The 13,209-nt window shown below is 31.9% G+C and overlaps 2 protein-coding genes across 4 annotated transcripts; one reads left to right on the top strand and one right to left on the bottom strand.

The window, feature by feature from the left end:
• Positions 1-4,470: 4,470 nt before the first annotated feature.
• Positions 4,471-7,137, bottom strand: LOC121128091 (organic cation transporter 1). Its single transcript, XM_040723656.2, has 9 exons — positions 6,795-7,137; positions 6,630-6,736; positions 6,470-6,577; positions 6,156-6,414; positions 5,919-6,090; positions 5,729-5,855; positions 5,547-5,668; positions 5,274-5,485; positions 4,471-5,204 (listed from the first exon to the last, which is right to left on the bottom strand). Exons 1-9 carry the CDS (start codon positions 7,009-7,011, stop codon positions 4,816-4,818), a joined length of 1,713 nt encoding a protein of 570 aa, XP_040579590.1. The 5' UTR covers positions 7,012-7,137; the 3' UTR covers positions 4,471-4,815.
• A 2,583-nt stretch (positions 7,138-9,720) lies between these two features.
• On the top strand, positions 9,721-13,209 carry LOC121128328 (uncharacterized). Of its 3 annotated transcripts, XM_040723912.2 has the most exons (12): positions 9,721-9,829; positions 9,941-10,122; positions 10,498-10,628; positions 10,691-10,888; positions 10,965-11,044; positions 11,111-11,476; positions 11,533-11,673; positions 11,743-11,872; positions 11,938-12,147; positions 12,209-12,332; positions 12,397-12,707; positions 12,775-13,209. In XM_040723912.2, exons 2-12 carry the CDS (start codon positions 9,984-9,986, stop codon positions 12,865-12,867), a joined length of 1,923 nt encoding a protein of 640 aa, XP_040579846.1. In that variant the 5' UTR covers positions 9,721-9,829; positions 9,941-9,983; the 3' UTR covers positions 12,868-13,209. The 3 variants fall into 3 exon arrangements, with proteins under 3 accessions (XP_040579846.1, XP_071748838.1, XP_071748837.1); XM_071892736.1 differs by lacking the exon at positions 9,721-9,829 and having other exon boundaries at positions 9,911-10,122; XM_071892737.1 differs by lacking the exons at positions 12,397-12,707; positions 12,775-13,209 and having other exon boundaries at positions 12,209-12,382.

Genomic DNA, 13,209 nt, shown 5'->3' with positions numbered 1-13,209 from the left:
TAATTTCTAGTATTATATACCGTTATTATTCTCTATTACGTCAAAACCTGTCCGTTTCACCCAGGAGTCGGTACGGTACATCAATTGAAAATTATAGCAAGCCTGATTACACGATGGTATAACCTTGTATTTCTATTAACTTTTGAGTATATCATATATAATAATGTAATTAAATAAATTTTTGATAGGCAATAGAGCTTAAAGTCCTTGTATTTCTCAGTTCCATTTTGACATCAAAATATTTGACTGGAGTCACTGATACCTAATGAGACACGAAAGTTCTGTTTATAATGAGTATATTGAAAAAAAAAAAAAACGAAAATCAACATGGTAACCCTGACATTGAGGAATGTTTTGGAAGAGATCAGCCACAATCACATGTGGCAAGGGGGAGAAGGAAGTAAACAAGGAAAATGGTAAGAATTTTCTGATATCGATCCCCAATTCTACTCTGAGCCAAACAAGGATAGACAATTATAACTACGCAATAAATCCTCAGGGTTACGCTCCGTATTTTATGAGCATACATGAATGTTTAATCAGGTTTTGAATATAATTGTTGAATCTATTTAAGGAAAAGATAATTCATTTTTCAGATTATTAATTCCTAAAAATGGACCAGCAAAAAATTCACAGGATATCATCACTATGCAATATATACGTCCCGCCGGAATTCAAAAATAAAAGAAACTATAAATCACTGCGTTATATATCTAACAAAAAAATACCCTATGTATTTCCTTGTCAGCTGGCAATTCCCATTTCTCCCTTGATACGTCATGGCTATTCCATAATTTGTTCTTTTTGATAAATAAACAAAGTAATAAGTAATTATATATATATGCTCCGTTTCCAAAAGGACAGGAATACAATTTCTTGTTGATCCCTCGTCGTTTTTATTGGCTATTTTATTATTTCTATGAAGAAATTTTGGTCATTTCTTCATGGAAATAAAATATTTACTTATCAAAACTACTCTTTTAATCAAATATTACTAAGAATATTTTAATACAGTATGGAATAAAATACTATGTAGATCTTTATAACATGTAATTTATTTTAAAAATGATGAAGAAATAATATGACAGTGATAGTCTGGGAGTAAATAAGAGATAAATGACAGCTGCTATGATTGACTTATTTGTCTAACTACCAGATGATTTCGGGCCTTTTTTCCTGTTTCTTTTTGGAAGAAAGATTGCGTGATACAATAATGATAAATACGTGAAATAAACTTAAAATAAAAGTGGTCACCCTGACAATTTAAAGAATATTTGGGGGGAGAGGAACTTAACTGTCATGACGTTTGATTAGATCATTATTAAACAATTTCCCACTCCGTATATAGCTAGACCATATAGAATGGAATTACTTCGATGTTAATCCTCAATTCTAAACAAAGACTTAAAAAAAAAAAACTGTTCAGATCCAACTTTATAAGCAATAAATTATATTATGTACTATATACACTTTAACAATAAAGATAAAAATGGTGTCAATTCACTATTTGAATAAGGTTGATTGTTTGCTTTAGAAACAAAAAAAATTACCAAACATATTGTAGTATTTTGATATAATTTGATTGAAAAAAGTGCTGAGTAAGTGATTATAACTTCATTTTTTTTAACCACTTAGTCATATAGGAAATTGATTTTCTCACGCAAATTTGCCAAAATAAGCTAAGATACATATTGTTTAAATCTGTATATATTGTCAATAATATATTTTTTTAATTATAAATTTGGATTAAATTAAAAATATACAATTGTAACACTATATATTCTATGTCATTGGAAAAATAATTGTTTAAAGATTAAACTTTCTATCAAGATTTTTTTTGAACGGTTAAGATATGAGCTGTTAAAGTTTCAATTTATTTTAATAAATGGGAAATTGATTTTTTTGCACTCCCGTCAACTACAAAAAAAGAACATGTTACATATTAACTTTAGATCATCCATGGAGCAGAGTCCTATAAAAAGCAAACTGCGTGACGTCAATTGACAATCAGCTCTAATAAATTTTTAGCCTTATTCAAATCTTATTAACCTTGAAGAAAAAGTTATATTGTCTTCGTGTAGAGCTGTTAAATGCTCAAGCAAATCAAAGATGCCAGGATCTCAAATTATTGGATACTACGAATGAAGAGGACCAATTGGAAGCCTTCCACTTATTCCTCACGGTTGAGCTCAAAGTTTATCAACAGAAACCAATTCTAAAAATTGGACTACTCCAAACGGATAAGAAAGTTTTTTTTTCTGTGCTATTCCAACACTATTCAGCCACATGAAAAGCCTCTTATGCGAAGAGAAACACAGAATTCTAGTTGGAGTCAAAATCGTTGAAAGCAGGTTGTTGCCTACCATTTTACTGGATCGAGCTTCAATAAAAAAGATGCCACCCTGGATTTTAAGAAAATTGCAATTACTGCTCATAAGTTCGAGTTGGTAGTACTTCACTTCAGATCAGATATGAGTCCATGTAATCAAGAAGTCTATCAGGAGTTAGGAATAGTAATCAATAGGAACAAAATTCCTAATCCCGTCTCTTCATTGAAGGGATTTTTCATTATTGCTTTTGTTCCAAATCTCTTAAAAAATTTGCATAAACATCTTACTAATGGCCAAAATATCAGACTCGTAGCATAATACATAGTCTCTAGGTATAAACTCCCTTCATATTTGATATTAAATATTATTCCAAAGAGATCGGGAGCTCAAACTCTAGCCTCGTCTTTCTCTCTAGAGCCTTATCTTGAAAATTTTGAAAAGATAAGAGTTTAATTTGCTCCAGACCTTCTCAGTCCTACAACTGGAAGTGCAATAAGATTTTTGGTTTGTAAATTTGATTATGCAGAATCCTATTTAACGGCTGCTTGGTTTTTTGAGCAAGTTGGCCACTGGTATGATTGAATGAAATCAAGAAACTTAGAAACAGCGCTAAGTAAGGTCAACATAGAAAAGTTTGATTCCGCAGATACTTTCTTGTAAGATTTTTGCAAATTAATTAGTTCTATAGGAATCGGAAACAAAAAGGAATGTACTTGGAAGCCAGTAGTACTGTCTAGGTTAATAGAAAGACAAGCCCATAACGTATTTCTTACAAATGTTTGATTTCCACCACACTTTTTAATAGCAACGTCAAAGAGGATAACATTTACTAAGAGTAGCAATATATCGCCTTCCATGACTGTTACTGTTAGAGTACCGCTGTTATTGTAATGTATTTCATATTTCCTTCCCCCTTGTTCTTATCTTCTTGTATTTTCTTTTATGTATTATAAGTACTGTATTTTACGTAGTATACATAGTCGGTTATTTTGTAAATAAATTAGAGTATGGTTAGAATACACATGATCTTATAAATAAGTGTTATATTATTCCTCCACGCCATTTCTTCTTCTCATTTGTCTCTTGGTCATCCTGGATCTCTCCTGCTATAAATAAGTTTGTGTCTCTCCCTGGTCAAGACACAACAGTTATATTGTATAACATTATTTCTCTTTGTCTTGTCCAGTAGTCGGAACGGTACATTAAATTGAAAATTCTTGCAAGCCCGATTACATGATGATCTAACCTTGTATTTCTATTAACCTTGCCTTCTACCATATCCCACATTGAGATGCCCAACTTCTTATTATCTCAAACAGGTTTTTCTTTTGTATTTGTATTTAGATTTCCAGCTAATCTTCTTACAGAAGAAATCAATCAATAAATTAAATTTAAAACTAAAAGTCTATGCAGCAACAGAAATTTAAAAATATTGCTTATAATAATTTTGGAAACTCATTCAAAATTGGAAGTCCATAAAAATAAATATTAAATGAAGAAAGTAATTCATTATTGCCATAAGATCATTATTCAATTTATATTTTTGGTCATTCCTAACTGCAAGCAAACATTTTCTGCGAATGTTAGCTTCCATATTTATGAGAATGAGTACGAGAAAAAGTCGTGTAATACTCGTGTCGTACTCTTAATAGTATGCCATCTAAACTATAACGAACGCATTATGTTTAAAATTGTTATATCATTTTTATCCAGAGTAATTAGCGTCGACTAACAGACAAACTTTGCTTAAATAATATAGCACGTCGTAACTTCGATTGTATGGAAACATGAATATAAAAAAAAATATTTTTCAAAGATTTATTTCCTAAAAAAGAGTCATAGTCCAGTCAATAGCTTTTGTCAATTGTTAAGAGCTTAAAAGCCAATCAAAGTTCGAAAGCTTAATTCAATGTAATGAAGCAAAAATATCGACACCTGATGATAAAATAAACTTTACATTTTTGTGTTAACGAGGTAACGCCTTCTACCAACTCAATACTTACATGTTCTCTCCTCAAGAATAATAAGAGTTTGATAGTTTTGAGAGTTGCTCTACCAGGCTGCTCTTTAACTACATTACTTTGTTGTTAAAATTTGTTTATGGGCCCTCAATTCATATTCAAGATACACTAAAAAATGATTACATAATCCAAATATACTTTTATACGCTCATATATATGGATGTGTAGTTTATTAATTTAGATATATATGAAAGATATTATTATATTGTTATTTTTTAGATCAAAAATGACTGTATGGATTACATCTTAGTTTTTTACTCACCAAGTGGTTTTGTACATTGAATCAGAGATGTAACCTATTTATACATACATATGTATATGATACTCGTATATACATATGTAGGGCGTAGATACATGTGGATATGATGATATTTCAACTCTACTGATTATGAATATAAATAACAACTTCTAATTTGACATCGGTTTAACTTTTTTTCCTTGTGTTTTGAAAAGGGTTTTTCTAATCAAACTTCTCTTTTCTTCTTTATATTCTCAATAAAAGGTATATAAAAGAAGCTCTGATTACGTCCAAATTCTTCTCCTTCTTTCGCATTAGTGGACAGTTCAATTCCAGCAGTTTCAGGTAATGTCAACGCCAAAAATCCAACCGTTAATCCTCCAGTACCCACAATAATATATGGTAAAATACTATAAATGGTTGAAGAGTAGACTATATATGGAGCAATGAATGACAAAAGAGCACCAACAAATAGCATTAAACCCGAACCACGTCCTCTTAAATCCGTTGGACAAATTTCATATTTAAACTGCATTACGACATTAACACCCATGGAACTACAAAATCTTCCTATCATACTCAGCACCATTATAATCACTGCATCTCCTCCAAAAGCTATTTAAAAAAAAAAATTGAAGTAAGCACAATTAATAGACGAATGAAAAAAAATATATGTATATATACCCTCAAAATAGGCAGCAACAAACATTGGAATCCCTGATAAAACCATTGAAATAAGAGTTGTCCACCTTCTTCCTAGAAGTTCCATTGAAAATATAATAACTATATCCGCTGGAAATTCCAGGAAAACAGAAATGGCAAAACTATAGTAGATATGGATGTTGATATTATTAATAATCCGTAGATGGGTCTCAAACAGCATATCAACCAATGCCCTATATGTATTGCAATGATATGGATCGGGAATGAAAATAAACATACAAAATAAATTGATACCAAAGAACAATCATTGTGAGGATATGTCTACGTAGTCTTGGAGTTTTAAACAATTCCAAAATACTGGTTACTTCTTTTCTTACAGCCTTATTACTCTCTTCTGATTCTATAGATTCTTGGCTCTATTTCATAATAAAATAAAATATGTTTCGTGTCTCAATTAAATGTAGGAAAAATCTTACTTTGAGTTCGCTGATAATGTTTTTGTCCAATTCTTTGCCATTGAATTTAGCCACTTTCTCAAGGATATCACTCGCTTTAGTGAACTTTCTACGTTCTAGGAGCCATCGTACAGATTCATGGATCAAACTGAAATTGATACAATGAAGTTAGAGCTGAAAAGGCACAAATAAATCGTGGATCCATACTCACAATGGTAAAAGAAATGTCAATAACATTTGTGCATGCATGGCATGATTCACAAGTCTCCAATCTTTCAAGGCATAAAACAATGAAGGCATGATAACACCACATATTGCAGTTGCGAATCCTATACAAAAGTTGCCCATAAATGCCCTTTTTGATTTTGAAACCCATTCTATTGCTATAATTAGTTATATAAATTTATGTATTTTAAATAATATACATATATATATATATATATAATACTTAGAACAAAGAAAGAAGTTAAGGATGTCACCGTAGAAATCCCCATAAAAAAACGAATGATAGTATAAACAATATAATTTGGTGAAAATCCCAACCCAATCCCAAAAATACACACACTCCAATTGCAAATCATTATAGTCCAGTATCGTCCTAAATGATCTCCAATCCATCCATAAATCAACATTCCCAGTGCTGATCCAATAAAGTAAACTGTATCTGTTAGTGGTCCTTTCCAGGAATCATCACATACAAAATCAAACTCCAAAGAATTACCTTTAGAACTGAATATATTTTTAGTATCCTAATATGTCTACCTCTGAAGCCACAGAATTAAAGTAATTATCCAGCTCGTAATGCCATCCATTTTTGCATTGAATCGTGGGCCAACTAGTATTTGTTTCTCGAACTCCAATCTCAAGAATCTAAATTTATTTTATTCATTAATTCGAAATTTAACATTGCTCAATCTCTTACCTCGATCACATCCACATCATACTGAATACATTTTTCGTAATGAGACTCATTTTTGATAATTGGAATGAAAATGGCCTTTAAGTCTTTTTGAGTCAAATTCCATTCCTCTGAAATTGAATCTCATAAATTTAAAAATTGATTTTAGTTGATGGTACTATACTGTACCTCCTCCGGATATCAAGCAGTGATGTTCCGGAACGTATAAATAAAGAATAGGAAGATAATGACTATAGGTGAAGAAAATCACAATAATACAAAAAATAAAATTTTGGAAAAACTGATATTTATTCCAGCTTCCGACAGAGTCCATGAGAAATTCTGGATCCAAAACATTATTTTTCGATTTTTTGATGACGTCTTCTCTAGATGATTCTGATTCCATATTCTAGTCGAGAGTTCTTCACAAAAATGACTGAATAAGAATGGAATTTTTTCTTCTTCTAATCTTGATCTTTATTTTCCATATCTATACATACACGTGAACCTCTCTATATAGGTATATAAACATGTTTAGTTTGACCAGTACTTTTTTATTATTATTGGTTTGTATAACAGCAAGTACTCATTAGCATGTTGGTTAGTTATCCTTTTTATTTGTTATACAAGAATTATATATTATACATAAGAAACAAATATGGATAGTATTTACTCCTTACTTATTATTTCTATACAAAAATTTGATAGTATAGGTATATATATAATATATTTGGATGAAAAGAAATGTCAAGTTGTCCATATTTTACAAATATCTCTTCTGATTGGATACTAAAGAAATATCAAGATAAACCAGTTTAATTTATGGACGTGGCAATTTCACGAGTTTTTATATTGCTCTTTTGGAATTCTGAGCACACGGAATAATCGTGCATACTGCTTAGCTTCTTTTCAATGGTATTAATTTATAACGAACATGGTTCGTGGGCAACGATTTTCAGTTATGACGGAAAATTTACAAGCATAACCGATGACATCGTGGGACTTCAAATACAAACTATATAAATATGTTATAAACATAGAGGGCGCCACAATATAATTATCATACTCACGTATAGAGGTTTAACTTTTATAATCTGCTGAAAGTTTAAAAAAAAAAAAAAAACAGTCAAATCCGCGTATAAGAAATTTTTTTTGGTATCAACTTCATAGGAATTTATGAGAATCAAGAATTCCCAAGATGAATTTTCCTCTTTTATAGGAACCCTCACTCTTCTGTCATCCATCACCATATCATGGGTTTTATCAATGATTTATGGAGTAGTAGCCTCAAAAGAACGTCCAGAACGTTCAGCGTCCCTTGGCAATCATATTGAAGGTGCAGAGTCCCCATAATCAAGCTTCTTTTTAATCTTTTGAGGCATTTTGCTTATCATAAAGTAATGTTTAATCAAGGCACATTTTTGGACTTGTAGTAGAATTGAGTATCGACATCAGAGTCCAAGAGTCCCTCCTTCCTTTATTTTCCAAACTACTTGGTGCTCATCAAATAGTCTAGTTCTCGTCGTGAAATAACCTAGTCGGTCATTGACTCTAATTAAAACTCTTCTATGATCTTTGCTCCGTTTACCCAAAAGTAAAAGTTGATCAATATTCACCTTTAGAAATAGTATACTGGTTTTTTTTTTCATTTTCCTATGTTTCCTTGTTTTACTGTAGACAAGTTTGAGATTTTTTAAATCACTTTTATTGCTTTTTTCCTTCGTCTTCTTTATCTGTATATATTTTTTTTCTTGCTGTTTATATCCCCCCCATTCTGTTCTTTTCATTTATTTTTGGAAAAGAAAAAAAATGCAAGAGTGTGTTATCCAATTGTGAGCTTTTGATCTCATGCGGCGTGTGTCGTAAACCCTGCATCTAAAAAAACAACTTTTAGGTAAAGCTTACTTGTTCATTTAGCCTATTAATAGTTATCCTCGGTAAGCCTTTGCCTTACTCGGAAGAAGAAGGACGGCATGATGTTGTCCTTAATCAAGACAACGTCAACAATGAAAGTTTTTTCGTCTAAGAAAAATTTTTAGAGGAGAAATTTGACCAATATTCAACTCCCTCAAGACTCCAGGTGTTTTGCTTTGTAGGGAACCGAGAAGAAATGAACATAGACATTGGAGATGAGGTCCAAGTCTTTGACGACCCTATTCATTTGCATCGTGCTCACAGAGAGCTCAATTGTCAGCTTATACATGGTCTTTGTTGGGTTAACCTCAATTGACCTTTTCAGGGCGGGTGGAAATGTTGGGGATCTTCTTGTCTTCACTATAGGGAATTTGGGGCTCCTGATGACATTGCCCAATTGCTTCAAAACATCGTAGACAACCTGGGGCACCAGGTGGAGTCTATGATAGTCTTGGCACCGTTTCCTGGTCGAGATAATTCAGCAATAGTCGCTTTTTGCGTCGTTTCTTTGTTTAATGTTGATATTTTCGCGGCAAAGTAAGAACCAAATGTCTGCTGTATAGGGCTGTTCAACAAAAAGTAAAGATCAGTAAGCAGGGCTGTCCACAGGGGAGGGGACTGGAGGAGCTGTACCCCCTCCCCTCCCCGAAAATAAATAAATAAATATATATGTATGTATTCTGTGTTAGTCTCCCTCCCCTCTAAAAATAATGTCCTTTAGGCGCCACCGGTTTAGATTTACTTTATGTACCATCTTTATCATTCGACAAGATCAATAAAAAAAATTGTATCTTAGTTTATATTTTATAATACTTCAAAATATTTAGAAAGATAAGAAAATATCCTATTTAACATGTCTTACATATGAGTATGTATGTGTAGGAAATTATACAATTTAACTCATTTTGAATAAAATGTATTAGTAATTAATTCTATGGTGTTCTACGTCCATCTACTCAAGGTGAGAATTATCTAAACAAATCTTCACAAAAGATTTGAATCTTAAATTTTCAATATACCGTACATAATCATGGATTAATGACTATTATTGATTCGAAATCCTTTGGTGAAAATATCATTATATAATTTGAAAGAAAATAGAAAAAGCAGGTATATTATTAACAACGGGAAAATAATATATATTGTACTTTGTACATTGAACTCAATAGTAAGTACATAGAACTAATTATATTTAATCATATAATTGAAGTAAGCTTTTAATGAGCTTAGATGAATGATATTTCCATTTTGAAAAACCAAATAGGAGATAGTATTTCAGTTCATTCCAAGGATCTGAACAAATAAAAGAGGTAAGGTCTTTTATATAAAAGCATCATATGTAATGGACCAAGCATTGAAAACTTACAACTAAGTGTGGCTCAATAACATTATACCACTCTACTTTTTACAAAATTGAATAGGATTTTTGGAGAGTAGAAGGCGACATCTTAATAGAAAGGAATCATGGAAGAAAAAGAGGAAATGAACGCCGCCACTTCAGCCGGCGTGGATCATGAGGAAAAGATTCAAACACATATGCAAGGTGTCACGGACACTGTTTGGAAGGTCGGATGCTATAAAATAAATCCTTCAACCCCTTCAGGTCAGGTTTTATGTCTCTTTTGAACTATGACGTATGTTTATCTTCATAAGTATGTACATAGGTACCTACTCATGATTTGAGTTGTTTTATAATGCGAGACATATGTGTATTCAAAAAGATTTAGAACAAAGGTTTTAAAAGGCAAACTTTCAACACAAATAGCACTTGTTTTATCAAATTATACCGAAATAGAAACATTTTTTATGATACATATAATTTATATTAAATTAATGTTTTTGGCAATGATGAATACACAGTCAAATAAACACCCATAAAAAAGTTTATTGGAATGACGCTGATAAATAGAAATATGTATATATACATTCATGTTAACTTTTTATATGCGAAGTTTTAATTTGTTTAATTTACCCATAGGACAAAAGTTTTTCATCCTTCATATGCTAGTTCTACCACTCATACCAATTACAGCCTTAGTCATTCAAAACTCTGTTACGATGAATACTCTCCTTGGGTATCAATACCGAGTCAGTACCATTCGTCGTCAAGTACGTACATAGATTTGCATCAATTTAGTTTAGAATACGATATCATAGTTATAAATCTCCAGGTTCGGGGTGCCATGGAAATTGCTGTATTTATTCAGAATATCCAAGAGGAAAGAGCGGAGGTTGCTCTCTATATATTTTCGAATCAAACAAATGTTAAAATAAACTCGACCATGAACACAGCTGGAAATAGAATGGGACTATCTGAGCGGTTTCAGCAAACGGATCGAGCTCTGGAAGAAGTTCCGACATGGCCTAATGTAATTAATTCTTTTTTTATATATACAAGTATACGCAGAAACTTTAATTGTCCCCCTTTATTCACTTCTCAAATAGCTCTATGACACCACAGGAACAAAAGGAACGGAGGTCTTTAAATCAAAATTGAAATTTCAGATCCAGCATGAAGTGTTTAGGTGAATATTGTAGGAATAATAATAGAAATATATTAATCTATGAGGCTCCTGTCTTTCTCATATTAGAGTCAAAGTTAGAGAAGGGCGTTTTGGGGAAATTACATCAATTCTGGCATGGTATGAATTTATTAATGACATTATTCTGGATCATTTAGATGATGAAATCAAATCTACAAACAAGTCTGGAGTATGGCGTTATCTCATATCCTTTAAAAATCTTTTACGAGCCATTGAAAACATCGGCATCGTCTCCGTCTATGGAATTAAATATTTGACCACTGGTAATGTAACCCAAGAAAATTTTATAAAATATGTGGAGCACGATACACTGATTTGGGAGTATCTCAATTCTTCTGTTCATTTGGCTCCGTATTTAGAAGAAAAATTTCAAAATATCTATGAGCAAGAAGCATATCAATTTTATAGAAAGAGGTTTGAACTCATTCAATGTTTCCTATAATTTATCAAAAAATTATTTATATTCGTAGTGATAAAGTTATTCTCAACAATGCATTGGATGTGGAGAAGGGTTCCTCGAATATTAGCAGTGCTATGAAGTACTTTAATTCTATATCCGAATATATGTTGCAACTACGATTGGTCTTGGAGGAACTAAGAGATGATATTGAGTATGAACATTTTTTTGCTAAATAATGAAACATGATTGTCAGCAAATTCTGTTTTTTTTCTCTCTCAAGGGAAGTAGCACAGGATGAGTTAAACGCTGCGGATCAAGAAAAAATAATCGGAATTGCTATTCTATCTTTTATATCTCTCGTTACTCTTGTATTTTATTTCTTCGTGAAAAATGCTTTGTCAGTTATTCGAGTAAGTTCTATACCGCTTTCCCTCCCCTCATAACTCAACTAACACACCCTACAATATATTCATAGATCTTTGCAAAAGAGGTGATGGAAAAAGTTCGAGAGCTGGATGCAGAAAAGATGAAAACGGAGAAAGCATTTCATGACTTTCTTCCGAAAACAGTTGTTCGGGATTTAAAGAGAAAACGAGTTTTAGCAGAGAACTTTGACTGCGTAACTGTTTTTTTTGGAGATATAATTGGATTTAATGACTTAACCTCGGATTGTACGCCGAGTGAGGTTGTACAGTTCTATATCACATGACTTCCTTAAATTAACACAAATTAATATCTTTATCTAGTTGATCGATTTTATGAATTTATTTTATGCAAGCCTGGATGCACGAATTGCCAAATTCAATGTCTATAACGTTCATACCATGGGAGATGAGTTCATGGTTGTCTCTGGAATGCCAAATAAAATCGGTAGATACCCATTCTATTTGAATGAAATAGATTAGTTAATTAGTTCATACATAAACAACAATAGGGAATCATCACGTATCGGAAGTCGCCTCCATGTCATTGGATCTCCTCGCCGCATCTGTTGTGTTTCAGATCCCACATCGTCCAAACTCACGCCTCCATATCAGAATGGGAATTCATTCAGGACCTGCTTGTGGTGTTGTAGCAGGATCTAAAATACCCAATTATTGTGTAATGGGTGATACAACCATAGTGGCACACATGGTTGAGAAAATGGGAGAAGGAATGAAGATTCATTTGAGCGAGGCGTCAAAGGAGCTTTTGGATAAAGTTGGAGGATTTAGATGCGAGTATAGAGGGATTCTCGATATGGGGGTAAGGGATTAATTATATGTATTTATAATTAATTAGATATATTAATGCTCTCAATCAACATATTTAGTCCAAGAGAGGTCAAATGGAGACTTATTGGTTAATTGGGCCAGATAAGGAAACAGAAGCAGTCTATGATCAGACTTCTGCCACTGATTATTGAGAGAAAGCCAAAATATTTACCCTCACAATTTGAAAATGAACGATAATAGTCCATAGGATTCAAGAACTTGACTAATTTAGCAAGATTATTATTATTATTTTTTTTTTTTTTGAGTTACTCTGTATTTGTTTATGTGTTCTAATACTATAAATAAATTAAATATAATGTAATGTATGTTTCACAAATAATTAATAGGATTAAGCTACTCAACATAATAATACCTATATCTACTCAAACTCCAAGAACTATTATTTTTTAAATGTACTTATGTAATAACTCTGTGTAAATAAATATGTACTCGTACAATAAATATATCTCATTTCTTGTAAATATTAAAACAAA

This window comes from Lepeophtheirus salmonis, chromosome 13 (genome assembly GCF_016086655.4).
Source record: "Lepeophtheirus salmonis chromosome 13, UVic_Lsal_1.4, whole genome shotgun sequence".
Taxonomy (NCBI): domain Eukaryota; kingdom Metazoa; phylum Arthropoda; class Copepoda; order Siphonostomatoida; family Caligidae; genus Lepeophtheirus; species Lepeophtheirus salmonis.
Note: the sequence above shows the minus strand (reverse complement) of the source record. Positions and strands in the feature narration are given on the sequence as shown.

Coding starts and splice junctions, on each gene's coding strand:
- LOC121128091 (XM_040723656.2), bottom strand. CDS start 7,011: ATGGAATCAGAATCATCTAGAGAAGACGTCATCAAAAAATCGAAAAAT. Junction 6,737..6,794: donor CTGCTTGATATCCGGAGGAG/GTACAGTATAGT, acceptor ATTCAATTTCAG/AGGAATGGAATTTGACTCAA. Junction 6,091..6,155: donor AACTTCTTTCTTTGTTCTAA/GTATTATATATA, acceptor AACTAATTATAG/CAATAGAATGGGTTTCAAAA.
- LOC121128328 (XM_040723912.2), top strand. CDS start 9,984: ATGGAAGAAAAAGAGGAAATGAACGCCGCCACTTCAGCCGGCGTGGAT. Junction 10,629..10,690: donor TCAGTACCATTCGTCGTCAA/GTACGTACATAG, acceptor ATAAATCTCCAG/GTTCGGGGTGCCATGGAAAT. Junction 11,674..11,742: donor GAACTAAGAGATGATATTGA/GTATGAACATTT, acceptor TTCTCTCTCAAG/GGAAGTAGCACAGGATGAGT.